Source organism: Mesoplodon densirostris, chromosome 16 (genome assembly GCF_025265405.1).
Source record: "Mesoplodon densirostris isolate mMesDen1 chromosome 16, mMesDen1 primary haplotype, whole genome shotgun sequence".
In the NCBI taxonomy this organism is placed as follows: Eukaryota; Metazoa; Chordata; class Mammalia; order Artiodactyla; family Ziphiidae; genus Mesoplodon; species Mesoplodon densirostris.
Window position 1 is genome coordinate 44,562,800 of NC_082676.1, and position 27,726 is coordinate 44,590,525.

A 27,726-nucleotide genomic window follows, 5' to 3' on the forward strand; every position below is an offset into this window, starting at 1 on the left:
CAGAACCTGTGGTGCCCCGCGGCACAGAGGAGCGACAAGATGATCCGCCGGAAGTCCAGCCAATTCCAGGGACTGAAAATGCAATCGGAGCTTGAACAGCACTACGAACTGCGGAGAGAACCCAAGAAAGACCTCAGGTCATTGGATGAATCGGCCACGCGGATGAGAACAGGTGTGCATACCGAGTCGGGGACCGTGGCTTCGGTGAATGCGGATGAAGATCCTGCAGCCAACTTGTTCCCGGTGAGGACTGGACAGAGTCGTCCGCTCATAAATGTTTATAAAAGGGCTCCCCAGCAGGGCGCCACCCGTCGTTATGCTTTCTAACGTTCAAGACGTTTCCCGGGCTGCCTTGGTGAAAAGACAGGGGTGTGTGACACCCCCTTGTTAATATGCTCATGAATAGTACTTAGGGGTCGCTGAAGCCCAGCCCGCCCGCATTGCTCGTAGCTAGTCTTTATAAATTTATTTATTTATTTTTTGGCTGTGTTGGGTCTTTGTTGCTGCGCACGGGCTTCCTCTAGTTGCAGCGAGAGGGGGCTACTCTTCTTTGCAGTGCAGGCTTCTCACTGCGGTGGCTTCTCTAGTTGCAGCATGTGGGCTCAGTAGTTGTGACTCACAGGCTCTAGAGCACAGGCTCAGTAGTTGTGGCACATGGGCTTAGTTGCTCCACAGCATGTGGGATCTTCCCAGACCAGGGATCGAACCCGTGTCTCCTTCATTGGCAGGCAGATTCTCAACCACTGCGCCACCAGAGAAGCCCTCGTAGCTAGTCTTTAAGATGAGAAGGCAAGTTAGCGCGTTCTTAGGCCCGCTAGAGATTCGCAACGGCTCAAGAACTAGGGGCCATGAACAACACAGCTCTGCCTTTCCCAATCCGCTTTCTCTCTGCAGCCGCCACTGCCCCAGCCCCGGATCTGCATATGGTGAGTGTGAAGAGCTTTGGGGGAAAGTTACCCTTCACACTTATATTATTCCTTTAGGACTTCCCCACAATCCTGTCAAACAGCGACGGTATCCTCATTTTACAGATGAGACTGAGGCCCAGAGATGCAATTACCCGAGATGACTAAGTCAGGTCTCCTGCTGCCCCAGTCCAAAGAGAGTGTGAGAAGAGGGGAGCCAAAGACTGAGAATGTAAATGTAGTATCAGTGCCTCTATGGAGCATTGTACAAATGGGGACACTGGGGCTCACGGAGGGAGACTTGCCCAGTTATACGGTAAGGGAGTGGCAGAGACCAGAACTCAAGTTTCCTAACCCTACGCTTGAGAAATGAAGAGGATCATAAGAGTTCATTTTGGCTATACCCTCTATTTATAGATGGAGAAAGTGAGGCCCAGAGAGGGAAGTGACCTGCCTAAGGTTACACAGCAATTTAGTGGAAGGGCCAAACCTCTAACTCGGGTCTCTTGGTTCCCAGTCCAATGCTCTAGCCATCATAGCCCTGTCATGAGACTAATAAAAAATGGCCACCAACACCTTTTCCCCTCTTTTCCTATGACAGGAAGTACCTGGACATCCATTCCATGCACAGGCTGGAGAAGACAGCCAACGTTGAGGAGATGAGGGAGTATGCGGGGGGAGCAGGGAGGGGAATAAGAGCTAGTTCTTGGGGAAGGCTGGGGGGTGGGTGGGCTGGGAAGGCATGAGGAATGCCTGGCTCCAAAGCCTGTTGTACACTAGTGTGGGGCGGTGAAGAGAGGCTCCGGTTGTCACTCATTTCCTTCCTCTCTCCCTCCCAAGGGTGCTGGCCGAGGTGTTGGGACTAGGCTCTCCTGCGCAGAGCCCGCGGGACGCCATCACCCTGGACCTCTTCTCCCATGCACTCATCTTCTGCCGCCAACAAGGCTTCTCCCTGGAGCAGACATCAACGGCTTGTGCCCTGCTCCAAGATCTTCACAAGGCCTGTATTGGTAAGAGGAGGCCCCCGAAGGCTTTGAGTCCAGGGGAGAGGAGAAGGCTGGCACAAGTGACCAGGGGAAGTAAAAGCAGGATTAGCACCTGGAATCTTTGTTCCGTCATCACTAGCAGCAGTATCACACCCAAGTTATTTCACCTTTGAAATCCTCTATTTCCTTATCTATAATAAGGCTACAGCACTAATGTTATGAAACTGTGCTGAGAAATATTATATATAATATATGTAGATATATGCACAGTGCTCAATAAAACAGCTCTTGCTTTACTCCTGGAACTAATTTTCTACAGAATGTTTAACGAGAGCTAAACTATGTATTTCTTGGTTTATTGTCCGTCACTTCCACTAGAATATACGCTTAAGGGCAGGAACTTGTCTGGTTCAGTGCCCAGAACAGTGCATAGTGGGTACTCAATATTTGTTGCCTATATCTTTCTACTTCTAAAGCTCATGCTCAATAAGTAGCTGTTGAGTGACTAAAATGAATGATTATCAGGGAGGGTACTCACCGTCACATCTTGCCTTCCCTCCCAGCAACCCCCTTGGGCAACGTGGAGGAATGTTACCGCTACTTCACCAGTGTTCTTTTTTGCCACGGAATCAGGGTCAGTTTCACTCTCTCCCCAGATAAGGTCTAGCCCAGCCTCCCACCCTCTCTTACACACATGACCCTCATCTTCCTCTGAAGGCCACAGTGGGCTCTTCCTGCTCCTGGATTGCTGGGCACTTGGAGAAAAGGTGAGGGCTTCAGGAGGTGGTCAGTCCTCTAACTCCCAATCATCCCCACAGCGGCCCCCCTTCAGTATCAACCTCTTTAAGGAGGAACAGCTGCTGGCCCTGGCAGATTATGTGGTCAACACCTACTTCCGCCACTTCAAGCTCTACAAATATGTCTTCACACCCCAGGTACTGGGCCATGGGCTACAAGAGGCCACTCCTCATCTCCCCCCTTTCCCTCAGTGCAGACGTCTTCCTCCCTCTTCCCAGGTGCGGCTGGATCTATCTTTGACTTACATGGGGCTACAGGCACCCGAGCTCTGGCCAAAGGATGAGACGGGTAAGGGAGAATGCTGGGGCGAGGGCTGGACTGCGCTGGGGCTGGGGCTGAAGCCTCCTCCTGCCTTCTGGCTTGCAGAGAAAGAAGAGGGCGAAGAGGTGGAGGAGCAGGCAGTCACCCCAGATGAGGAGGAACCAGAAACAGTGGTCCAGCCAGAGCCAGAGCCAAGTGAGGACCTGGAGGGGTTAGGGTTCCCTGTGACTTTGGGCAGGTGTGAAATGAAGGGTTTAGACCATATCAGCACTTGACTTTTTGTTTTAGTCATGGTGTCCTTTCTCCAAATGATTCCTTATGCAGAAGTCCAAGATGGCAAACAGATAAAAGCACAGCTGCTGGGGGTGAGGCAGGAGTCCCAGAAAAGGATTATAAAACCAATGACAATAGGGCTTCCCTGGTGGCGCAGTGGTTAAGAATCCACCTGCCAATGCAAGGGACACGGGTTCAAGCCCTGGTCCGGGAAGATCCCACGTGCCGTGGAGCAACTAAGCCTGTGCGCCACAACTTCTGAGCCTGCGCTCTAGAGCCCGTGAGCCACAACTACTAAAGCCCGCATGCCTAGAGCCTGTGCTCCCCAACAAGAGAAGCCACCACAATGAGAAACCCGTGCACCACAAGGAAGAGTAGCCCACGCTCGCCACAACTAGAGAAAGCCCACGCACGGCAACGGAGACCCAACACAGCCAAAAACAAACAAACAAACAAATAAATAAATAAAAATTAGGGGGAAGAAAAAACAACAACCCAATGACAATAATAGCCAGCACACATTTGACAACACTATGTGCCAGGCAGGCCCCATTTAAGCATATATACTTTTTTTTTTTTTTTTTTTTTGCCTGTGCCGTGTGGCTTGCAGGGTCTTAGCTCCCCGACCAGGAATCGAACCCGTGCCCCCTGCAGTGGAATTGTGGAGTTGTAACCACTGGACCACCAGGGAATTCCCACATTTTACATATATTAACCCATTTAATCCTCTCTCAATCCTAGTTGCTAGGTGCTATCACTATGTGCATTTTACACAGAGGAAACTGAGGCATAGAAAGGTTAAGTCACCTGCCTAAGGTCACAAGGCTACTAAGTAGCAATCCAAAAAATGCAGCAGCATAGCCACTCTGCCCATCTTTCTCTCACAGACGGGCTGGCTGACATTTCCTGAATTGAAGCAACACTGCCACTAGTGTAGCTCCCAGGGGCACCCTGGAAAGTTGCGTTTGCCTGGCTAGGGGCAATCCCTCAGCCCCAGAAGGCATGTCTTCTGACCCATCCCTTCTTCCCTGCCCCTGCAGGCCAGGTCGGGGCATGTCTTCTGACCCATCCCTTCTTCCCTGCCCCTGCAGGCCAGGTCTCTGTCCTCCGGGCCTACATCAAGACCCAGATGAACAAGGAACTGGAGCAGCTCCAAAAACTGGTGGAGGAACAGCTCAAGGCCAGTGAGGAAAGGCTCGGCAGCAAGCTGACCGCACTTGAGCGGCCCCTCCGGTTACCTCCAGGCAAAGGCAAGAACAAGACCAAGTGAGCCCCAGCGTCTTCCCCAATAAAGGTCTGGACTAAAGTGGCCCTACCCCGCCCCCCTCCTGAGCACCTTCTGGGCTTCCCTGCTGAAGCCAGGCACCAGACACAGGACGCTGGTTCTCCCTGACGTGTAGCAGATTTTATTGCATACGTGGCACAGGCAGCATGGATAAGGCCAGGCATGGCACTCTGGGTGGCTCTCTTCCACCTCAGCTCTGATCTCAAAGCCTTGGCCAGTGTGGGTAGGTGTACAGGGCTGGTCTCTGATACTTTGATCAGTGGCAGGCCTGGCCAGGCATGGGGGCCTGAGACCAGAGCCCAGAGGGGCTGGAATGATAAAAATCCTCCTCCTGGAGAGTTCTGCTTCCTGGGATTCCTCAGGGCTGAAGTACTAGCCCAGCACCAGCATGGCCTCGTCTTCAGTGATAGTAGCTGAGTCCCCCTCCTCTTCAGGGCCCATCATGGGAAAAGGCCCTGGGGGCCGGTGCTGGAAGAGGGCTGCCCGGTTCTGCTGCTCACCCTTCTTCACCCAGTGTCCATAGAGCCGGAAGGCACAGCTGTCAATGAGGCGCCGCACTGGCCGCAGCGCATAAGGGTCCCTCAACAGTGCACTCTTGGTCAGCGGCCGTACACGGTGGATGCTTAAGGCCACCCGTCCAGCAGCCAGCACTGTCCACACTGCCACCTGGGAAAGGGGGCAGTGTGAGCTCCACTGGCACATCCACCACAAGAAAAATCATGGGACAGAGGAGCAGGCCCAGACCCTGACACTCTCAGGCTTACCCGGAACCGCTGGCGGGGGGTGAGGTTCCAGGGTTGGCTGCCTTCACAGCGCTCAAAGAATGGGTGCTGTAGGGCTTGCTCAGCTGTCAGGCGTTCCTCAGGATCCACCTGCAGCAGCCTCGAGATCTACGGGAAATGCCAGAGCATGAAGGACAGCTCTTGGGCCTCCCTCCTTGCCCTCTCACGGCCCCAGCTCACCAGGTCTTTCACAGTGTCAGAACGGTCATCCCACTCAGGTGAACTAAACTGGTACTGGCCCTCCATAATCATGCGTAACATCAGGATCTGGCGTCGGTGCCAGAATGGTGGCGAGCCAGCCAGGAGTGTGAACAAGATCACCCCACAGGCCCAGCTGAGAAAGAGACCACAGTCAGGGAGGACTAGGTGAGCGAATGTGCTGAAGGACACTACACAAAGGAGGAGGGAAGGGGGAGACCAGAAACTCACAGATCGACCTCCTTGCCGTAGCCTGGGTGGGTTTCATCCATGGAGCACTTAAGGATCTCTGGTGCTAGATACCCTGGAGTCCCACACAACTCTGGGGAGAGAGGCCTGAGATTGATGGGATGTCACAGCCCCCTCAAGGACCCTTAACACCAGACCTCTGCTGGAGCCTCAACACCACCAGAGCCCCAAGTGTTCCCATTCTGCTCCTGCCTGCCTTCTGCCAAGTCTCAGTATTAGACCCTAGCCCTGCTGAACAATTCAAGGACCCACCAAGGCTCCTGGTGGCCTTCCTGGGAAAACCTGATTTTTAGATTGACTTAAAGGTGCTATCCAACTGTATCACTTGCCTTCCTCAAACCTCCAGCCAACCCACTCCTCACACAACTTTTTACGTTTTTACATATATACACACACAGAAAACAAAACTTAAATCTTTTCTGCATTCTTTTCTGCCCAAGTCTATTCCTCCTCCTATAACCTCTACTGCAGTTAGTGGAACCACCACTAACTAATTCCACCAAGGGGAATGAGTAGGAATATGGGATTTCTTAAGGCACATTCTGGGTAAATCGTTTAAAACCCTTCCCTGGCTTCCCATCATGGCCTCAGGATCAAGTCTAGATTCCTACAGCACAGAGCCCTCCATGACTTGATCTAAGCCTACATTTTTAGTTTCTTCTGGCACCAATTCTTCCATCCCAGCAATTTCCAAACTGTGATCCATGGCACACTTCCAAGAGATCTTAATAGGCCTGAAATGAGAAATTGAATTTCTCTTGGGAAATTCATTCTAACTCAAACTATTTACTGAACGCCTACCATGTGCCAAGCACCACACTAGACACAGTGGCAAATTTGATGTGCCCTTACCAAGCTCACCACCTACCAGAAAGCAAATAAATAACAGAGTAAGACATGTATCATGAAGTGGGGGAGATATAAGAGCAAAAAGCAAGGGCTCTAACCTGACATAGAACTTTAAAGTAAAAGTTGAATTATCCAAGCCAAGGGAGAGGCTGGAGTGGGCAGGGGCAAAAATGATTCAGAATAGGTAAGTGTATGTGGCAGCCCAAAGGGACACAAAGCACAGCATCTGGAAGATGTGTAAGTCCACAGTTTAAGACCATGAACTCTGGAGTCATACTGCCCAAGTTCAAATCACACCTACGTGACCTTGGGCAAGTCACCTCACCTCATTAAGCCCACTTATAAAATAGAGACACAAATACTATTTCAGAGCTGTTGAGAGGATCTAGAGAAATAAGCCATGTAGACTCAGCGTGGTGCCTTACTCACAATAAGTGCCCAGTGAATGTTAGCTATTAGTAAGTCCAATGCAGAGCCACTGAAGGAGAGGAAGTAGTATATTAAAGGCTCTGAGGAGTCTCACAGTTGAACTTTGTTTAGTTTTCCACTTTCACTAGAAATGGTTGTCACAACAAATGTGTGGGCACCAGGTGAGAAGGGCTGTTACGCCACACCAGGCTCCTCATAGCACCTAAGCAGCACACTGTGGACCTGCCTCCGCCAGACCCCAAAGGCACAGCTGAGCCCTAGCATCCCTCGCTCCCTCTTTTTCCTCCTGTGACAAGCCCAGCCTCCCCAGGCCGAGGTCCAAGCCCCTTCCTCTGTGGGTTCCTACAGCTGAATCAGGTACTCCTTCCTGGCTTCCTGGCATGGCCTCTTGCCTGCTGTGTGCCATGATCTGCTCACTTGTCTGCCTCCAGGTCAGGAAGCCCACACTGATTTGCACACAAGGCTCTGCACCCAGTGGGGACGTGGCAAGCGCTCACTGACCTTCCTTTCCTTGGTACTTGGGACCCAGTTCTCAGACCCAGCCAACCAGCCCCAGGCCTGAGCCTCTTTCCCTCCCAAGCCTCTCAGGGTACCAGGTCCCCTCACCTCGAAGCTTCTCGTGAGGTTCCAAGTGGCAGGAGAACCCAAAATCTGAAAGTCGGATCTGCATATTGTCATCTAGGAGAATATTCTCAGGCTTCAGGTCTCGGTGTACAATGTTGTTGGCGTGGAGAAAGCTCACTGCTTCCAGCAGAGACCTCATGATGGACCTGAGGGAGGCACAGTCTCCTTTGCTTCTCCCTGCCCTGCCCCACCCCCTGCTCATCCCAGGAGTTGCAGGCTCAGCCATTACCTGGTTTCCTTTTCTGAGAGGGCCACCTTCTCTGTGAGATAGTCAAACAGCTCTCCCTTCCGCATCCTAAGGGATAGGAGGGGTTGGGAGATAGGTGCACCTCACAGTGGCGGCTGAGAAAAGAAGCCAGTGCTCACAGAAAATACCACGGAAGAGGCCAGTACAGAGATCCCTCTGTAGACAAATGAAAGGGTCTCGAGACAGAGCACTCCAAGAGTGAACCGGATGTCGGGGGGCACTTTGGCCCAATGGGGTGGCCGCCTAAATATCTGCACTGTGCCACAAGGGGGCTATTTTAGCAAGAATAAATGCCTTGTGATAAGAATCATTTACAGGAAGTCTGTGTTATCTGAGAATACACTCACAAAACGCCTTCTGAAGTGAATCTATTTAGACCACGGACCAAAATTTTACAGTTAATAGTAGCAAGAAAGTTGCATGGGACTTTATTTTGAATTTTGCTTATTTTATCTTGTCTTTAAAAACAGGTTATAATTGCAACTCTGCGCCAATCCTTGAAATAAAGAACACATCAGGTTCTGCAAAGTTGCATGGTGGTGTAACGGACACTTCCCACTTCCCCTCGACTTTTGCAGAGGGTCATTTCTGTCTGAAGACTTTGTAAATTTCTTCCAAGGGCTTCTCTTACACATCTGGTATCCAAACCATTCTCTTTTGAAGTACCTTTGCAACTGGTTTGCATTATAGCACGGTATAATATCTGACATTCAGCTTTAGACCGACCAGAAAAAGAACTGATGGGCAGAGAGAGACTCCAGTGGAGGGTGTTAAACACCGGGAGACTGGTGAGGGAGAGTCTATTTATACATGGTCAGCTCATGGATAAACACTCTCCTCCTAAAACGGTCTCATGAAGACCCTTTGTACTTAGATGGTCACTATGACTCTTGAAGAACTTGCCTCAATCTGGGCACCTAGGGAGAAGGGCCAGAGCCCTAAGCTGGCAGGCAGGCCTGAGCGGGAGCAGAGGAAGGTGTGAGCAGGGTAGTCTTCAGCCCACTGTGCTGTAAGGCTGGGGCCATACATGGAGGTGAGGAGGAGGCTTCTCGATTGGGGCTGGGAGATACTCACAGGTCAAACACCAGGAACATGAAGCTAGAAGACTCGTAGGAATCGATGAGAGTGACTGGGGAAAGAGGCAGAAAGGCAGAGAGACAGAGATGGAAAGGAGCAGATGCACATTAAAGGGCCTTTTCCACCCTGAGGCAGCAGTGGGCTGTTACTGGGTAGGAAGGAGAACCAAAGGATGCAGTAGGGACCCAAAGGCTGGCCACACTTTTGAGGTGCAGCGGAGCCAGGACTAAGGGAGCAGAGGCGTGGAGGCAGTGCTGGGGGAAGTGGGCTGTGGGCAGGGCTAACAGGAGCAGGGAATGCAGCCTCACTGATGTGGGGGTGGCCGGCGACCTGGCGAAGGATGTGTGTCTCTCGCCGCGTGGCTTCTCGCACCTCCTCCAGCTGCTCAGGACTCAGCTGCTCAGCTGTCACCTCCATGATCTTCACCGCAAACTCACGGCCAGTAACTCGATGAACGCAACGGCGGACTACAGAGCTCACTCCTCTGCCAGAGTCAGACAACGCACAAGTCAGGGCCTCCTGCTCTCTCATTTCCACGCAGAGTAGAGCCTCGGCAGCCTCACACCCACTACGCCAGACTCTGGAAACCCATCTAGACAACAGGGCGAACTCCCAAGGAGCTCACCCTGGCCTGCAGGAGCTTCACAGCAGCATCAGCAAGCAACCTGGGCACCCAGCAATGTGCAACAGAAAGCTCACAGGGCAGGCAGGAAGGGGTCCTGGGTTCCAGTCTCTGCCACTCCCTCCATGGGCGAGCCTAGCCTAACCTCCAAGTGACCCACTGACATAAGGTCGCTGGGCTTCCACTTCACCTGCTCTGAAACGTAGCCAACAATATCTTGAAGGGATGCTGAAAGGCGTTACTGAGGTAGAGACAGGAAAGCCCATTTGGCTTTGTAAAGACAAAGTCCTAGGGAATTCCATGTGGTCCAGTGGTTAGGACTCCACTCTTCTACTGCAGAGGGCTTGGGTTCGATCCCTGGTCGGGGAACTAAGATCACACAAGCCGCATGGCACGGCCAAAAAAAAGAAAAAAAGACGAAGTCCTAGAGAGGGATTTCCTTACTTGGGCTCTGTCACCAACTCCGTGTGACCCTACAGGTATTTAAGGCTAAGGTGCAAATCTCTCCAGGATCTGACCTCATACTACATTTCGCATGCTGGTTCCCTGGCTGCCATTCACATAACCTCACTGCTGTGCTCCCAGGGCCTCCTTGCCTTTATGTAACTCCTTTTGCTTGAAATGCTTGTCACCCACATCTCTGGTTCAATCAGTGGATGCAAACTATTGACCCTCCAGGCAAACAAAGCCCACAGATATATTACACTGTGGCCAGTGCACTGTTATGTACAAATCTGAATTCACAAACCTTAGTTGGAACAAGAACGCTCCAGCTGCCACAATGCTCACCACTTCCTACTTTTACTCTTGGCCACTTCACAGTTTTCATTTTCTGCCCAACTACCAAGGGCACCTGAGTTTGAGGTCCCTGGTCTAATTATTACTCATCTTTTAATGAACCTCTGAGAATTTGTGGAAAGCTGGAGACCTGTGCCACATATATCCAACATTTTTATTATTTTGGGGCGGGGCGGGGGTGGTCAAAGATCCTTTGGAGCCATAGAGCAAAGAATCCCCGCTTTAAGGCCCAAAATGAATGCTGCGTCTACCAATTCTTTGTTTATTCTCCAGGAGGGAGGGACCACTCCCTTCGCTGGTATCCTATGGCATTTTACCTGTAGGAGCATTCCCCCTTTTTTTTTCTTAATTTATTTATTTTATTTATTCTTTTTTTTTGGCTGCATTGGGTCATCGTTGCTACGCACGGGCTTTCTCTAGTTGAGGTGAGCAGGGGCTACTCTTCATTGCGGTGCGTGGGCTTCTCACTGCAGTGGCTTCTCTTGTTGTGGAGCATGGGCTCTAGGCAGGTGGGCTTCAGTAGTTGTGGCTCGCGGGCTCTAGAGAACAGGCTCAGTAGTTGTGGCACATGGGCTTAATTGCTCCTTGGCACATGGGATCTTCCTGGACCAGGGCTCAAACCCATGTCCCCTGCATTGGCAGGCGGATTCTCAACCACTGTGCCACCAGGGAAGCTCCTACCTGTAGGAGCATTCCCTTTTAATTAAGCCTTCCTACTATGTGTCATGACTATCTACATGGGAAACCTGGGTCTTCAGACTCAAAGTCCAAACTCTTCCTACTGATGCACCCCAGTACCTTGTTCTCTGCCCACGCCTTAAATGTTAAGACTTCCCCAGGATCCCATCCTTGGCCCTGTTCTCAGGCTATATACACTCTCAGTAATCTTATCCACCTCTATGACTTCAACATTCATGCCAAGATGTCTACCCCACCCCCCCGCCAATTTTTTTTTTATTTTTGGCCGCACCACACAGCTTGCGGGATCTCAGTTCCTCAACCAGGGATTGAAATCGGGCCATGGCAGTGAAAGCCCGTAAACCTAACCACTAGGCAACCAGGGAACTCCCCCAGATGTCAGGCCAACACACCTTACTGAATGAATTGCTTCCCAAGGGTCCTAGAGACCTCTCACTGTCATCATGACCACTGAACACTTCATCTTCCCGACACTAGCTCCTCAATTCCTGATCTCAATTAATAGCAATGCCATTCAATCCGACTCCCAAACTAGAAACCCTGGTGCCATTCTTGGCTTCGCCCTCTCCTTCACAATCTACAACATCCAACCAGTCCAGCCCATCCTGTATTCTCTCTCAAATCTGTTTCCTAGTACTCCATCCCCACCACCACAATGCCCTCCTAACTGATCTCCCTGCTGCTAATCTCAACCACTGCCACCCATCTGCCACACTGCTTTGAGAACTAGCTTCTTAAAACAGCCCCAATCGTGTCATTCGCTGCTTAAAAACTTCCCTGTTTAAATTCTTTACTAAGTTCTGTGTCCCCTCATTCCTCAGCAGTACCCCTAAAGCAACTGTCCTCTTTTTAGCTCAGTCTTTTTTTTTTTTTTTGTGGTATGTGGGCCTCTCACTGTTGTGGCCTCTCCCGTTGCGGAGCACAGGCTCTGGACGTGCAGGCTCAATGGCCATGGCTCACGGGCCCAGCTGCTCCATGGCATGTGGGATCTTCCCGGACCGGGGCACGAACCCGTGTACCCTGAATCGGCAGGCGGACTCTCAACCACTGCGCCACCAGGGAAGCCCCTGTCCTCTTTTTAAATGATACCTAATACTTTCAACCTTAGTTACCTGTGGAATGCATTCAAAATTCTTGTTTTCTTTCCATACTGCCTCCCTATTACTTACAAGATAAAAATCAAATCTGAATTCCTTCATCTGTCACTCAAGACCTTCACCAACTTCTTAGTCTCTTTTCAGCCTCATCCCTGGCTATAATCCTGCTCTTCAACCTTTGTTTCAGTGACTTATAACTTATCACCAATTTCCAGAATGCGTCAAGCTCTTTTAAAGCTTCAAGTCTGAAATTGGTACTCTGGAAAAAGTAATTTAATTAAGTGTGCAGGTAATTTACTGTGCAGGAAAAACAAGAGGGAAAAGGTAGAAGAGAGAGAGGAGGGATGATGCTACCACAGTAATCTTGGAATGAAATGATAAGGACCCTACTCTCTGATCTGCCTTCTTCAAAACTGGTCCTTCTGTGCCCTTGGCAGTGGAACCACTGTTTTTACCTAAGGGCTCTTCCTAGCCTCAGTGCATCTTCCTTCACCTGGTCCTGAAACCTTGCAGCATCTCAGGACTTGGATCTCAGCTCTCTTCTTTTCCCTGTATTCTCTCTTCCCTGTGACCTCCACCCAGCCCCAGGAGCTTTTTTTTTTTTTTTTAATTTTGGTCACGCCACGTGCGGCATGTGGGATCTTAGTTCCCTGACCAGGGATCAAACCCATGCCCCCTTCAGTGGAAACACAGAGTCCTAACCACTAGACCACAGGGAACTCCCCCCAGGGGCTTTAAATACCAACTATGTGCAAATGCTTCCTGCTACGCTGTCTCAAGCCTTGATTTCTCTCCAGAATTCCTGATTCCAACAACCTTTTTGACATCTCCATGTGCTATCTAAAAGGAGTCTGAACAAATCTAACGGTCACACCACCATTGGATTTCCTGGCCTCAGCAGCATGTGTCACAGCAGACCACACCAACCTTCCAGAAACATACTCTTCCTTCCTTTTTTAAAGTTAGTGGGTTTTTTAAAATATTTATTTATTTATTTATTTATTTATTTATTTTTGGCTGCATTGGGTCTTCGTTGCTGTGCACGGGCTTTCTCTAATTGCAGCAAGCGGGGGTGCTACTCTTCGCTGCAGTGCGCGGGCTTTTCACTGCCGTGGCTTCTCTTGTTGTAGAGCATGGGCTCTAGGCGCACGGGCTTCAGTAGTTGTGGCATGTGGGCTCAGCAGTTGTGGCTCACGGGCTCTAGAATGCAGGCTCAGTAGTTGTGGCGCATGGGTTTCGTTGCTCTGCGGCATATGGGATCTTCCTGGACCAGGGACCAAACCCATGTCCCCTGCATTGGCAGGTAGATTCTTAACCACTGCGCCACCAGGGAAGTCCCAAACACACTCTTGTGTTTTTCTTTCTAACTCACAGATGGCATCTCTATAGTTTCCCTTTTTGGCTCCTCCTTCTCTAACTCCTTAATGGTGACATGCCCCAAGGTCTGAGCCTAGGCTTCTTTCACTACTTTACATTTCTCTTGCCAACTACTATCTATATGCTGATGCCTCCCAAGTTAACAGCTCTAGCCCAGCACTCTTGCTTGAGTTCCAGACTCACATGCCCATTGGACAGCTCCAGTTGGTGGAACTCTTGATTTGCTCACACCTCCCTCCAGACTGATCTTCCCCAGTCTTCTTCATTTCAGTAAATGGTACTCAAGCACTCAAATCCAAACCTTAGAATTTATTCTTGTTTTCTTCCCTTTCCCTTGTGGTCCATATCCAATCCTTCAGGAAATTGTATCAAGTCTTCCTTCAAGCCATCACCTAAATTATCCACTTCTCTCCATCTCTACCACTACCACTCTAGTCTAAATCATCACCATCTCTAGCCTGAATGAATCAATAGCTTCCTAGCTGGTCTCTATACTTCCATTCTTGCCCCTCTCCTATCCACTCTCCACATAAGAGCCAGAATGATCTTTTTAAAATGTAATAACACACCTGTATTGAGCACTCACCATGTGCCAGGATGTGTCCTAAGAGTATCATATTAACTCTTTCCGTCCTCACAGCAACCTACAAGGTAGGCTCTTTTTTTAATTCTCCCATTTACAATGGAGAAACTTTGAGGCATAGAAAGGTTAAGTTCCTAGGCCCCAAGTCACAGAAATGTAAATCAGATGATATTACTACCCTACTGGAAACCACCAGTATCATCAGAATAAACTTTACATTCCTTATCCTAGGGAATTCCCTGGCAGTCCAGTGGTTAAGACTTTGCCTTCCAATGCAGGGGGTGTGGGTTCGATCCCTGGGGAGCTAGGATCCCACGTGCCTTGCGGCCAAAAAACCAAAACATAAAACAGAAGCAATATTGTAACAATCAGTAAAGACTTTTAAGATGGTCCGCATCAAAAAAAATCTTAAAAAAAAATTCCTGGAACTTCCCTGGTGACGCAGTGGTTAAGAATCCGCCTGCCAATGCAAGGGACATGGGTTCGAGCCCTGGTCAGGGAAGACCCCACATGCCGTGGAGCAACTGAGCCCGTGCACCACAACTACTGAGCCTGCACTCTACAGCCCACGAGCCACAACTACTGAAGCCCACGCGCCTACGGCCCATACTCCGCAACAAGGGAAGCCACCGCGATGAGAAGCCCGTGCACCGCAACGAAGAGTACCCCACTCGCCACAACTAGAGAAAAGCCCGAGGCAGCAACGAAGACCCAACACAGCCAAAAATAAATAATAAATAAATTCATTTAAAAAAAAATTCCTTATCCTGGCCCAAGGCTCTACATAATCCAACCTCTATTTACCTCTCCAACTTAATTTCCTCCACCTTTTCCCACTCTTACAACATTCTAGTCACTACGATCTTCTATCTGTTGCTTGAATAGGCCCTTTCCTATGTTGAGCCTTCGAACACAGCAGTTCCCTCTGCCCGGAATATATCCTGCCTCAGCTCATGACCTGTTCATTCTCATTGTCCAAGTCTCAGCTCCATTAATTACTCTTGTTCCATAAGCCTATTTATTTTCTCCCTAGCACTTACAATGAACTTTAACTTGTTTTCGTGTTTATTGTCTCTCTCTACCACTAGAACATAAACTCCAGGAGAACAGAAATACTGTAAGATGTTAAGGTGTGGGTCTTACATCTCCAGTGCCTAGCACAGTTGCACCCAGCACATTGTACATGCTTAGGAAACCTTGATGAATAAATGTATCGGCCACTGCCTCTACAGGTGACGGCTTCCTTCTGTTTGGTGTGTGCTGAACTCCTACTCATCCTTCAAGACCCAAATATCCCTTCTGGGAAGCTGTGGTTTTCTGAGACCCAGCAGCACTTTTTACACAGCCTGATACTTTTTATATGTTCATGTGTCTCCTTCAGTCACATCACTTGGAGTACCTCCAAGGCATAAACATCTCTTCTACACTCCCCATGTTTATCTTTGTGTCTGGCACCCAGTAGGTGCTTGAATTATGTTTGTTGAACACATAAATGAATGAATTCGTGAAAAAATGGGGGTTGACCCAGAAAAAGAGTCTAGTCACCAAATGATCCTCCACTCACCACTGACCCTTCCCAATTAGAACTCTTCAGCTCTCAGAGGGAACTGTGTACCCTGTCTAGGATCTGACCTCTCTGGACCTCTGTTTCCCTGCCGTGGGCTCACCTGCCAATGACGTCCTTAGGGTCGTACTTCTGGTAAAACTCCTTGGCCGCAGCCCAGTCGGGCAGCTCGTCCTCCGGCCCCACGTCCAGCGTCATTTTGAAGTAGGTGGGGGCCTGTGTGGAGGAAATGGAGGGAAGTGAACGCAGGGAGGCCCACAGGCTCTGAGAGGATGAACATCGCGGCTCGCGGAGGCGCAGCCCTTGCGGCTGGGGAGCCAGGATCCTGTGGGATGCGGACGGGGTGGGGGAAGGACAGGGACTAGGGAGACCCCACGAAAGGGCCTTAGGGGTCGGGACGGGATGACAAGGTAGGGAGGGGGGCGGGGGAAAGGAAGGGAAAAGGTGTGGAGCAAGAGGGGAAGGGGCAGTCGGGATGGTGGCTGTTGCTGCGCAGGCGCACTTGGGCGGGCGCTGGGAGGGGGCGCGGGGTCTCGCGCGGGCTCACCCGCGGGGGCGGGGAGAGAAGTCAGAGTCGACGCGAAGCCGCTCTGTCGCCGGGTTCGCCTCTAGTCCCTTACCTTATCCACAGGCAGTGCCGGCGACGACCTCAGGCCCCGCCCCCATTCTGTCCGCCAATGGCCAGCGCCACCCGAAGACTGAGGTTCAAAAACCCTTCCGATTGGAAACTGGTAGTCCAATAAGAAGCCGAGAGTCCCGAGGCTGGCGCGGGAGTTGGAGCTCGGAGTTACCTGAGGTTGAGACGCTAGGGCGGGCCTTCAGAGACGGCCAATCAGGACACGGCATCTGCTGGGGCCAGCAGGGGGCGGAGCTTATTGACAAGTGGGGCTGGAGGCCTGGAACGGGAACCGGAAGTTAGATTTACCGGTAAGCGTGACCGCAGGGAAGCGGGGACGCCTGACTTGCTGCGCCTCCAACTCCCGGACTTGGGCATGGTCCCCTCAGTCTCTCAGAATCCCTATCTGAATTCGGCTTTTAAAAATATTAGCAGCCTAGTCCAAAGCGCCTGCTTTGAGGGGCAGAGTATGCAGCTTGGACCTCAACTTGGCTACTTGGTACGAACTTGTACGAGCTACGGCCCGTCAGCCAGAAGAGGCTTTCTCGTCCTGTGGCTGCTCCAACTCTTTTTTTTTTTAGATGTTGGGGGTAGGAGTTTTATTAATTAATTAATTAATTTTTGCTGTGTTGGGTCTTCGTTTCTGTGCGAGGGCTTTCTCTAGTTGTGGCAAGTGGGGGCCACTCTTCATCGCGGTGCGCGGGCCTCTCTTGTTGCAGAGCACAGGCTCCAGACGCGCAGGCTCAGTAGTTGTGGCTCACGGGCCTAGTTGCTCCGTGTCATGTGGGATCCTCCCAGACCAGGGCTCGAACCCGTGTCCCCTGCATTAGCAGGCAGATTCTCAACCACTGTGCCACCAGGGAAGCCCCTGCTCCGACTTTTTAATACCTCCAAAGCCCTAGTGCTCACCATCTGGGTTATGCATTTTCCCAGTCTTTCACCACCACCTCCCGAAAGCCTTGGGGAATATCACACTTTGTTCGAAGCCTACCAGGTTATGAGATTCTGCCAGAAGCGACTCACTTCATAAATCTTCTCTGCACAGCTCAACCCTGGCATTCACTTACTCATTCAACAAATATTTGTTGAGCGTCTAAGAGTTAGACTAATAGCAATGAAAAAAAATAAGCTCCCTACCCTTGTGGAGGTTGTGTTCCAGGAGGCAGAGAATGAATTCATTTAATCTTCTATCTTAGAAATGTCACTTTGGGATTGCAAGCATGTAAGAGGAGAAAAACGAATCCAAGTAACTTTTTAACAGAGTACTTTGACCTTATACCACTAATCTAAAGACAAAATAGTTGCAAAGAAATCTTGTACTTTACTTAGTAGACTTGTTGTTTGGTAGCATAATGGGATAGTTATTTTGAAATTGAGCAAGTGAATAAACATTGATGTAGTTGGCAGCCTAGATTCTTACTGTGGGAATATGGAATTTGGGATTGGGAAAGGAGAGCACCTTATGATTGATTGAAATTGGAGGTATGATTTTAAGAAATGACTTAAGATAGATAAAATTATTTTCTAGCTCTAACCTCTGAAAGGGCCTAGAAGCAATAATGTCCCAGTAGAGTGAGCATAGCTAGTGTCTAGATACTGACTTCAAAGTAACAGTCCTCAATAAAAGAAACCAGGGCTCCTTGGGAGAAATGGCCAATTCCCAGGCTGGAGCAGAGAAAGTACAAGATGAGCCTGGAATAATTTGTGCCAGAAAGCAAGTGAAGAAAGATGGGGACTTAGACACAAGAACCAGGTTGAAATCAGGGACAAAAAGGATAATGAGACTGAGAGGGCTATGAGGGAGCCTTCTGATGTACTAGAAATGTTCTATTCACCTAGGTGGTGATTACACAGGTGTGTTCGTGTAAAAACATTCACCATTTGGCACACATAAGATCTGTGTACTTTACTGTAGGTAAATTATACCTCAACAAAACAATTTAAGAAGGCTAATAACAGTAATGGGTATAACAAATTGAATTTAAAAACAATCTGAGACCATACTGACACTAAAAATTGTAAATAAATAAATGAAAAAGACCTTCTTTATAGTAGAATGCCAACTAATAAATATAGAAAGAATGATAAAGTTAAAACAACAACATTTTGTAAGCCTCAGAATAACTGACTTGGGCAAAATGGTAAAAAAAAGTTACTGGTAAAAATTTGCTGAGGTATTTATACAGGTAACTTTTTTTTTTTTTGGTAAATTTATTTATGTCTGTGTTGGGTCTTTGTTGCTGCGCGCGGGCTTTCTCTGGTTGCGGTGAGCAGGGGCTACTCTTCATTGCGGTGCGTGGGCTTCACACTGTGGTGGCTTCTCTTGTTGCAGAGCATGGACTGTAGGCTCACGGGCTTCAGTAGTTGCAGCACGCAGGCTCAGTAGTTGTGGCGCACAGGCTTAGTTGCTCCGCGGCATGTGGGATCTTCCCGGACCATGGCTTGAACCCATGTCCCCTGCATTGGCAGGCGGATTCTTAACCACTGCGCCACCAGGGAAGTCCCTATACAGATAACTTTTTAATTACAAAGGAAAAAAAGTATCTTTACCTCTGCAGAAATCTGACAGACACTACCTTAAAATCAAGTAAGTCAATGTTACCTCCACCAATAAAAGGGCAAATTGACATATGCCTCTCGATGTGATGTATTGAGGACATACAGCTTATGTAATATTTCAGCCAAAAATGCATAACCTGAATTCAGTCATAAGAACCCAAATTGAGAGACATTCTACAAATGGCCTCACCTCAAAAATGTCATGAAAGACAAAAAAAGAAAGGGTGAGGACCTGCTAAAAATTGAAGAATGCTAAAGAGGTATGACAAACTAAATGCAGTAAGTGTTCCCACACTGGACCCTAAAGCAGAAATTGCTATACAGGACATTATTGGGACAACTGGCAAGCTTGAATATGGACTATATATTAGAAGATAATATTGTACTGATGTTAACTTCTCTGAATTATATAATTGTACTGTAGTTATGTGAGAGAATATCCTTGTTCTTAGGAGATATAGATCATGAGGTATTTAGAGATGAAGGGCCTTCAACTTACCCTCAAATGATTCAGCAGTAACAATCATGTTTATTTAGAAAGATATAAAGCAAATGTGGTGAAGTGTTAAACATTATAAATCTAGGTAAGAGTACACATGAGTTCATTGTAATGTTATTGTTCTATAGATTTGAAATTTTTTCAAAATAAAGAGTTAAAAAATAGCAAGACCTCATGTAATCAGTTTGGGGAAATGGGATATTCTAGTAAACTGAAGCTGCTAATTAATCAAATACTAGCTTTAAAAATTTTTTGTAAAAAATCTCTCTAACATGATTTATCCTGATGCCCAGGCAGCACCTCACACAAATTAAATCAGAATCTCTGGTGGGGTAAAGCTCAGGCATAAGTTACTTTTTAAGGCTCCCCAGGAGGTTCCATTGTGAAGTCAAGGTTCAGAACCACTGCTGTTTATATGGCTTCTACCCATTGTTGTAGTTCTAACCTCTGGACCAACAATGGATTCCCTTCACTTTTCCTTCCTGAAACACTTCGGAACACTGAAAACAACCATCATGTGCCCCTCCTTCCCCTTTAATTTTCAGTGTGCAACATCTCTAATTCCTTTAGGTGCTCTGTTGGTCTCTCTGCTGGTGAAATAACCCCAAAATTTCATTCCCAGGGTACATGTACTTCAAAAAACATATACAAGAATGTCCAAAGCAGCATGATTCATAATATCCCAATGGGAAACATTCCAAAAATCCACTAACAGAAAATCGGTAAATTGTAATGTAGTCATATAATGGAATACTATACAGTAATGAAAACTACAGCTACACCAAATATTGATCAATCTCACAAGCAATGTTAAGAAGCAAGACATAAAAAGAATACATATGATTCCATTTATATAGTGTTCAAATGCAGGCAAAACTAAACTACATTGTTAGAAGTCAGAATACTTGTGGGTAACAAACAGAAAGTTACCTGTGGGAAGAAACGAAGGTGTAGTGTTGGGAGGGGTATAAAGGAGGCTTTGGAGTGCTGGCAATGTTAAATTGGTTAAACTGACTAAATGGTGGTTTTTCAGATGTTTTCTTTGTGTTAACTTATTGAGCTGTATATTCTGTTTTGGATATTTTGCTTTATGTACCTCACAATTCTAAAAATGTTTAAAATATTATCACAAGGCCCAAGATAAAAGATATGAAAATTCATTATAATCATACAAGTTTCTACATACAGGGTGGTGGTTGCTATTATCCAATCCTTTCACTCCTCTCTCAGCTCTGGAACTAACTGTCTAGGTTGAATTCCAGCTCTGCCACTTACTAGCTGTGTGACCTTGCATAATCTGTGCCTGTTTCCTCAACTATAAAATAAAAACAGTAGTACCTACTACTGAGTGATTTTGAGGACTGAAGAAGTTAAGAAATATAAAATGCTTAGCACACAGCCTGGAATATAGTAAGCACTCAATAACTAGTAGCTGCTACGACTTTTCCTCTGTGGCCTAAGGATCTCTGTTGATAGGTAAGGGAGAAGCTTGGGTCTTTCCAAGGAGGGAAACTTCCAGAAGAAGAAGGAAAAGGGGGAAAAAAATCCTTTCCTCCTCTTGAAGCTCCTAGGTAAGGGGAGATGCAGGCTTCTGCCATCAGTCAGATGTCCAGTCTGGCTCTCACTAAGGGCCCAGGGAAAAGCAGGGGAAGAACAATTAGACAGGAGCATTGCGCCACTAAAAAAGATTTTTATTACAAAACAAATACTAATAAAATCAGGCCTGGGCTTCAACCCCACCTCCTAGAGGCCCCTAGGATGAAGGAGATTGGGGGGAATAGGGGATGGTGGGCACTGAAAGAACAGAGCAGGCTGACCTCCCCTCATCAGTCTCAGCTGCTGCCTCTCTCTTCCAAAGCCCTTTGAGAGAGGCACCATCCTTCCAGCCAGGAAGTACCATTGTTGGCACCAGACCCTAGCAATGCCGCATTGCAGGATTCAGGATGTCTCGGCTGACTCTCAGCAAAGGCCAGCTAGGGTCACTCAGCCTGGGCGATGGCGTAGGAGAGCAGCCATAGAAGCAGCGGGCCCAGAACAAGGACAGCAAGCCAGACGGCAAAGCTGGCCAGGATGAACCTCCGGGCCCGGGCCCCCCAGTGCACTGCCTCCTCCAACCGGCCTGCCTTATGCCGCTCTTCCGCCTGTGGGGGCAGGTTTTTGGTTAGGTTCTCCCCCTGCTTCTGCCCCAAAATGCCCTCTGCCCCACTCCAATCCTACATCCTCGTCTTGGCTCAAAATCTCACACCCAACCCCTCCACCTCCCTTTCCAGTTTCTAACTCTCATGTCTCAACTGCAAAGTAAGGTGCCCACTCTGCTCTGCCTCCTTTTCAGGACGGCTGTTGTTTGCTCAGATCACATATGGGAAAATACTTTTCATTTTATTCCCCATCCTTTTCTACTCATTTCATATTCATTCAGAATTTGGAATTCTTGGCAAGAAACGGTGAGCAATCTTGGAGTATTTCACTCATGTCCAACCAAACAACACTCCATTCTCGTTAGCCCAATGGGCCTCATCTTTTTCACTAAGGATTCTTTTTATGATCTTGCCCTAATGAAATCCAGAAATTATGATGATAAGAAAACAGTTTCTGATAAAAATACAGCTAGGGTCGAGGAAATTCCAAAAGGTACACGTGCGGTTTCTGTTAGACGTTTTGAAACGGTGAAGCCCTCTCAAAAACTTCAGAGTTTCTTCCGAACTCCTATAGATTGTTCTAGTTACTGCTCGGCTGCCCTGAGTCTTGCCCCTTCCCATTCATCCTCTTTATAGGGCTTGAGAGTGGACCTTACTGCAACACAAATCTGACCATGTCATTCTCCTTTGCAAAAATCCTTGAAAGGCTCCCCAGTACTTCCCAGATAAAGCTGAAACTCCTAAGCACAGCACTGGAGGCTCTTGGGAATCTGGATCCTCTGGCTTCATCTCTCACTATTCCTTACTGGTTCATTTACGCTGAACTAATAGTCCAGGTTACCTTTGTATAGGCTGCCTGTGCTCCCTTCTCCTGGAATGCGTTTTTACCCTTATTCACTCATCCTTTAAGATTACCTTCTTTTTACTCCCTTAGGATGCCTTTCCTGTCACCTACTCTATTATACACATACATGTACTTACATACATATATATACACATCCATAGCTCCTGGAATACCCTGTGCTTCCTCTATCATAGTACTGATGAGCTGTATTCCATTAATAATTACCTATTTTCACAGCCATCTCTTTTGCTAGACTGTGGGCCCTTTGACGGCAGGAACCATGTCTTATTCCTATTTCTGGCACCAGGCCCACAGCCAGGCTCTGGCAGGTACTTCTTAACTGTTTGATCAATGTAGATAGATCAGGTATACAGAACCACTGCCTTACTACACCCACACCCCTGCTCCCATAGGAATTGCTTTCCTCACCTTGATGGCAAACACAAGGGCCACGACTCCCAGGCAAGAGCAGCCACATATAATGCTAGTAGCTGCCAAGTAGCGGAGGCGGAGCGAGCAGCAGCGAATGGGGGATGGAGAACGAGCAGCTTCTGTGTTGCTCACCAAGCTCTCCACTGCCTTCTCCTCGTCCTCCATCACCTGTGGGCGATACAGTCAAGATACTTGTAAGCCCAACAACTGAACCCCTGGTAGAGTCTTGCTCAGACTCTGCCCGTCTCTCTGATCATGTTATGGCCTAGTCGAACTCTCTGGAATGCTGCCTTACCTGGGGAATTCCCCTAGTGGCTCATAGACTGAGAGGAAATGTGTGTCTGGAATCCTTTTTCCTCAGCCTAAGGTTCCCACTCTTTGAAGGCAAGCTGGTGTGAATGGAGCATTATCTGTATTACTTACTGTTTTGGCAAGTGGGGAAAAGCAAAATGACAGGTGCATGCTAAGAGGCAGTAGAAAAACACAGAATCTCAAAACCTGCTAGGAGTCTGAGACTACCCAATGCAGTGATGTTAAACTGCATTTCAAAGGGCCCTCAAGTTCCTTAGAGGCTGCCCTCAAATATTAAGGAGGAATCAGAGAATGGCACCCTAGGTCCTGTACTCCACTTTAAGGAAATCAGCCATTTCATGTGAAAACACAGTCCTGGGGATGGGGGAAAGGAGAGGAAAAGTACCCATCTAAGCTCTCTTTGTAGCTGAGGAAACTCAACTTCAGAAACACCTCACCCTCCCCAAATCAGAGCCTCCCTTGCTATGCTGACTCCCTTCCACCTCCTCTCTCCATTTCACCCAGGTCATACAACACAACCAGATTAACACTGAGTCCAAATGACCTCATAAGCCACACAGAAACCTGCATAATGATGCCCTACTTAATCATTTCTCATCTCCCTGTTTCCCAAGCCCTCAGAGCCCTGGCATCAAACTGCCTTTCTACCTTCATCCCCAACCATTCCCCTTCACCCTAGACAAAATGAAAACATTTGCAGTTCTCAGAACACAGGTAACAAAGGATAGGAAAGGTTAAAGAGAAGAGGCAAGAGCCAAGAATGATATGTGCCACAAAGCTGCAGGAGAATGGATGTGAGGAAAGAACTGAGATGAGGTAAACACAGTACAGTCACCAGGGGAGAACACAAGGAGAGGGTCCAGGGAATTGAGATCAGAGAAAATGTTAAAAACAAATGGGGACTCTTACCTGGCTATAGGCCTTGAGGAACTGTGAGTTTCGGCTCCTGCCTCAGGTTTGATTTGGCTTGGGTGGAGATGGAGCTGACTCAGGGCTCCAAGGCAAGCCCAGGGGTGGGGTTGGGTGGCCAGCCACCATCCGAAGAGCCCCAGAAGCTCGGAAGGGGGTGTGGCTGATTCAAACCAGTCTGGCTAGATGGAGTAACTGGAGGTAGAATGCCTGCCTTCTGGAAAGGGAGTGAAAGCACCTGAGCAAGAGGGATTAAAGCAGGGAAAAGTCTGAGGCATCAGATAGCTCCCAAGGAAAGTCCAGCAACCAAGGGAATAGAAGGGAGGAGAGGAAAAGTATGAGTCTGAATGACTTAAAATTGAAACTTTAGGGAAAGGTACCCTACCAGATAAGATTTGCCATTCTTCCCTCTTCTTGCATGGAGATTTCTGCCTCAAAGATACATAATTCTGAGTTAGAGATCAGGTACTAGGGTCTTAGCAAGAGCAAGAGAGAAGAGAAAAATGATACCCAAGTTCCCACCCAACCCTCCACCAGACCAGAAAATCAGAAGCCTCCTTACGCGGATGCTCATACAGAAACTAAGTTTATTATTTTTTTCTTCTTAAAAAAAAAAAAAAAAAAAAAAAAAAAGAAAAAAAGAAAAAAACTCATTGTAGAGAAGCCCCTCCCCCTTCCCCTAAGGGTGGGGGGCTGAGAAAGATAGCTGGGGAAATCAAGTACAAGGGGGTGGGGACAAAGACTATCTTGCCACCCTTAACACTGCCCAGCCATGTGGGGTGGAAGGGAAGGGGATATGTGAAGAGCCCCGTTTCCATGACAACCAGTTGCCTATCCCCTACTTTGGTGGAAAGAAGGGAGAAGGCCCCTATGTCTCCCTGGAGGATTCCCCCCTCAAAAGACTTCAAGTAGTGGTTAACAGAGTCAGGCCTGGTCATGGAGAGAGAGGGGCCATGGCAGAAAGCCTAGGTGAAGGGGGGCAGCCCACTCACGTCTTGGCTTTACGGCCTCTGTGACTAATGGTAGGGCCAGCCAAGTGGGAAGGGGCGCTGCTGCGCAAGATACGCTGGTCCCCTTGGTTGGTGGTCCCACCAAGCCGGCGGGGGCCAGGCCGGCGCCGTGGGGTCCCATCCCCTTCCTCCTCCTCACCTGAGGCTTCAGCCTCAGACTCCTCTACTGAACCCTCAGGCCCCAGGGGACTTGGGGGCTGAAGGCGGCTCCGCTTTGCCAGCCCAGGACCACAGCCAACTGGGGCCCCTGCCCGTTTGCGAGGCACCTTCTCAGTCTCTAGTGGGGGAACTAGAGACCCTGGACGCAGCCGGGTCGAGCGCAGTTTTGGAGCCAATGAGACCACGGGAGGTGTCAATTCTAACCCCCCTGGCCCACTATCCGCTAAATCCAGATCATCCTGAATTACAGCCACTACCATGGACCCTTCACTCTTTCGTCCCCTCATTCCTTCTGCTTCAAGACGTAAGCGGGCCAGGCGGGTGAGGGGGCGGCTTCCATCCTCATCAGATGAACTACCCTCACTCTCCCCCTGGCCCTGGGGTTGCCGCTGCTTCCCCAATCCACAGCTCTCAAGGACAGGAGAGCTGTCGCGGTCCAAGACAGGGAGCTGGCTGGGCCGAGGTGATGGTGGATTCTTGGGAGGTCGGCCCCGCTTCCGCTTGGGTGGGGATGTTGAAATGGTGAGAGTGGTGACAGTGTTGGCGACAGTAGCAGTGGGACAGGCTAGGAGTGGTGGGAGTGGTGGCAGGGGTGGCGGTATCGGGAGTGGCTGTGTCCGGCTCTCTAAGCTGCCATCCCCTGGAGAGGAAATGGTCCCAGGAATGGGCAAATCTCGGGCCTTAGGGGGCCGCCCACGCCTTCTTTTCTCCACAGGTGATAGGATGACAGGCTCGGGTCTATGAACTGGCTGGGGTCCAAGAGGCTGGGGCCCAGGAATAAGCTGGGGTGCCAGGACAGGCTCCGCAACAACAAGGGTCTCAGCCCCAGGGACTGAGTCAGCCCCACTGGTTTTTCCCTTAGAGGTGGATGAAGGTGCCTCATCCACCCCTCGCCCAGCATCTGCTGGAGACCTGTTCTTCTTGGGGGGCCTCCCCCTGCGACGTTTCACAGCAGGAGGGGTGATGGCAAGTAGTGCCCCTTCTCCATTTTCTGGGCTGCCCCCACCAGTTAGCCCCAGCTCAATGCGACGGCGAGCTATGAAGGGCTGCTGGGTTGGGGTGGGCAGTGTGGATGGGGGAGCAGCTTCACAGGGACCACTGGTGGGAGGTGAGGATTCTGGCCCCGACATGCTGCGGGTAGATGGGCTTCCCGGGCTGGCACCAGTCTCAGAGACCCCAGGCACTAGGGTGCTGGCAGTTCCCCGCTGCTGTCGCCGTCGCCTCACCAGTTCCTTTTCCTCTACCACAGTCACTAGCCGTCCTGGCAGCTTGCGAAGCACTTTGGGACCTGGAGGCTGCCCTGGCCGACCAGCCCCCTGACCCCTAATTTCTACATCGGCACTGGTGCGACGCCGAGGGGGCCGGGCAGGCGAAGGACCCTCAGGTGTGGAGGTGGCCGAGGATGAGGTTGATGGGGCTGCGACCTCAGCTGAAACAAGTTCCTGGGGTTTCTCTGGGGTAGACGTTGGGGTCTGGGCCTCCACCAGCTCTTCTGAGTTCTTGTCAGCCTCCAGTGGCTCCTGAAGTAGCTCTTCAGATGCTGCTGAGGGTGGGAGCTCCAGCCTATTGCTCTCACTCAGACACGTGGCCACTTCCTCACCATCAGGCAGCACTGAGAGGATGGTCGCCTCGGCAGGCTCGGGCACCTCCTGCTCTTGACCGTTGGGGACGCTGCCAGCTGCCAGGTTTGGGCTAGGTGCAGAAGAGGTGAGAGAAAGGTTCTTCTCTGACATAGGCAGGATCTCAACAGCAACTGGCAACAGATCCTTAGGGGGCACAAGAGTAATTGGGGAAGTCTCGGAACTGGCCATATCAGCCAGCTCCAGGGACTCAGTAGATGCCATTGCTTGTGCACACAGCTCTGCCTCAGGCCCCATGCCCAAGGGGAGGTTGGTGACTGGTGGGGAAATGGGCACAGAAGGTAGACCAAGCAAGAGAGGGGAGGAAGGAGTTAAGAGAGAAGTTTGGGCCGGAGGTGGGGTATGAGCTGGTGGAGGGGTACAGGCAGGAGGAGGGGTACAGGCAGAAGAACAAGAGGGAGGAATCTGTGCAGAAGGAAGAGGAGGAGAAGGCAAGATATGGACAGGAAGCATGGTTATTGGATTTGGGGCTGAAATGGGGATTGGGGCAGAGATTGGGGCAGGGACTGGGGTAGGAATTGCAGCAGGAGCTGAAGCTGGAGTGGGTCGAGGCCTAGGCGCTGGCCGGGGAATTCGGTCCCTGGCAGGGCTGCAGCGGGGGGGTGTGGAGGTGCTGCGGGGATGATGCGTGGATGTGACAGGAGTGTGGTTTGCCCCTTGAGTTTCAGCCCGGGCTCCACGAAGACGCTCACTGACGCGAGTCCCTGGCCTTTCGGGGGCCTTGGCCTTCTTACTGCGCCGGTGGCTGCCTCCACCAGTCCCACAGGAAACCTCATCCCCAGCCCCTGGCCCCTCCTCCTCCTCCTGGGGTAGGCGGAACACCTCCTCCTTCGCTTGGTCCAGGTCCTTGCGGGCAGCTTCCACTTGCTCCTACCAAAAACAGAGCCCAAGGAGTGGTCAGAGGG

The 27,726-nt window shown here is 49.6% G+C and overlaps 4 protein-coding genes across 12 annotated transcripts in view; 1 reads left to right on the forward strand and 3 right to left on the reverse strand.

The window, feature by feature from the left end:
- CFAP119 (cilia and flagella associated protein 119) lies at positions 1-4,705 on the forward strand. The gene is made up of 9 exons (XM_060078055.1): positions 1-243; positions 895-926; positions 1,507-1,572; positions 1,746-1,915; positions 2,455-2,525; positions 2,710-2,826; positions 2,908-2,977; positions 3,056-3,145; positions 4,315-4,705. The coding sequence occupies exons 1-9, from the start codon at positions 40-42 to the stop codon at positions 4,491-4,493; spliced, it is 999 nt and encodes a 332-aa protein (XP_059934038.1). The 5' UTR covers positions 1-39; the 3' UTR covers positions 4,494-4,705.
- PHKG2 (phosphorylase kinase catalytic subunit gamma 2) lies at positions 4,614-16,405 on the reverse strand. Of its 2 annotated transcripts, none has more exons than XM_060078054.1 (10): positions 16,324-16,405; positions 15,807-15,919; positions 9,272-9,447; positions 8,961-9,015; positions 7,869-7,934; positions 7,622-7,785; positions 5,720-5,810; positions 5,471-5,624; positions 5,273-5,398; positions 4,614-5,174 (listed from the first exon to the last, which is right to left on the reverse strand). In XM_060078054.1, exons 2-10 carry the CDS (start codon positions 15,899-15,901, stop codon positions 4,881-4,883), a joined length of 1,221 nt encoding a protein of 406 aa, XP_059934037.1. In that variant the 5' UTR covers positions 15,902-15,919; positions 16,324-16,405; the 3' UTR covers positions 4,614-4,880. The 2 variants fall into 2 exon arrangements, with proteins under 2 accessions (XP_059934037.1, XP_059934036.1); XM_060078053.1 differs by lacking the exon at positions 16,324-16,405 and adding an exon at positions 16,251-16,318.
- A 4,646-nt stretch (positions 16,406-21,051) lies between these two features.
- TMEM265 (transmembrane protein 265) lies at positions 21,052-24,097 on the reverse strand. The gene is made up of 3 exons (XM_060120029.1): positions 24,013-24,097; positions 22,789-22,959; positions 21,052-21,518 (listed from the first exon to the last, which is right to left on the reverse strand). Exons 2-3 carry the CDS (start codon positions 22,954-22,956, stop codon positions 21,357-21,359), a joined length of 330 nt encoding a protein of 109 aa, XP_059976012.1. The 5' UTR covers positions 22,957-22,959; positions 24,013-24,097; the 3' UTR covers positions 21,052-21,356.
- The window catches only part of SRCAP (Snf2 related CREBBP activator protein), a 33,033-nt gene continuing 29,323 nt past the window's right edge, over positions 24,017-27,726 (reverse strand). For 4 of the 8 annotated variants that reach the window (XM_060120023.1, XM_060120021.1, XM_060120022.1 and 1 more), the window contains exon 33: positions 24,148-27,691. In XM_060120023.1, the coding sequence (XP_059976006.1) occupies positions 25,001-27,691 (2,691 nt within the window). In that variant the 3' untranslated portion in view covers positions 24,148-25,000. Of the gene's footprint in view, positions 27,692-27,726 lie in introns of all 8 variants that reach the window. The other 4 variants (XM_060120026.1, XR_009534622.1, XM_060120025.1 and 1 more) reach the window with 4 other exon arrangements.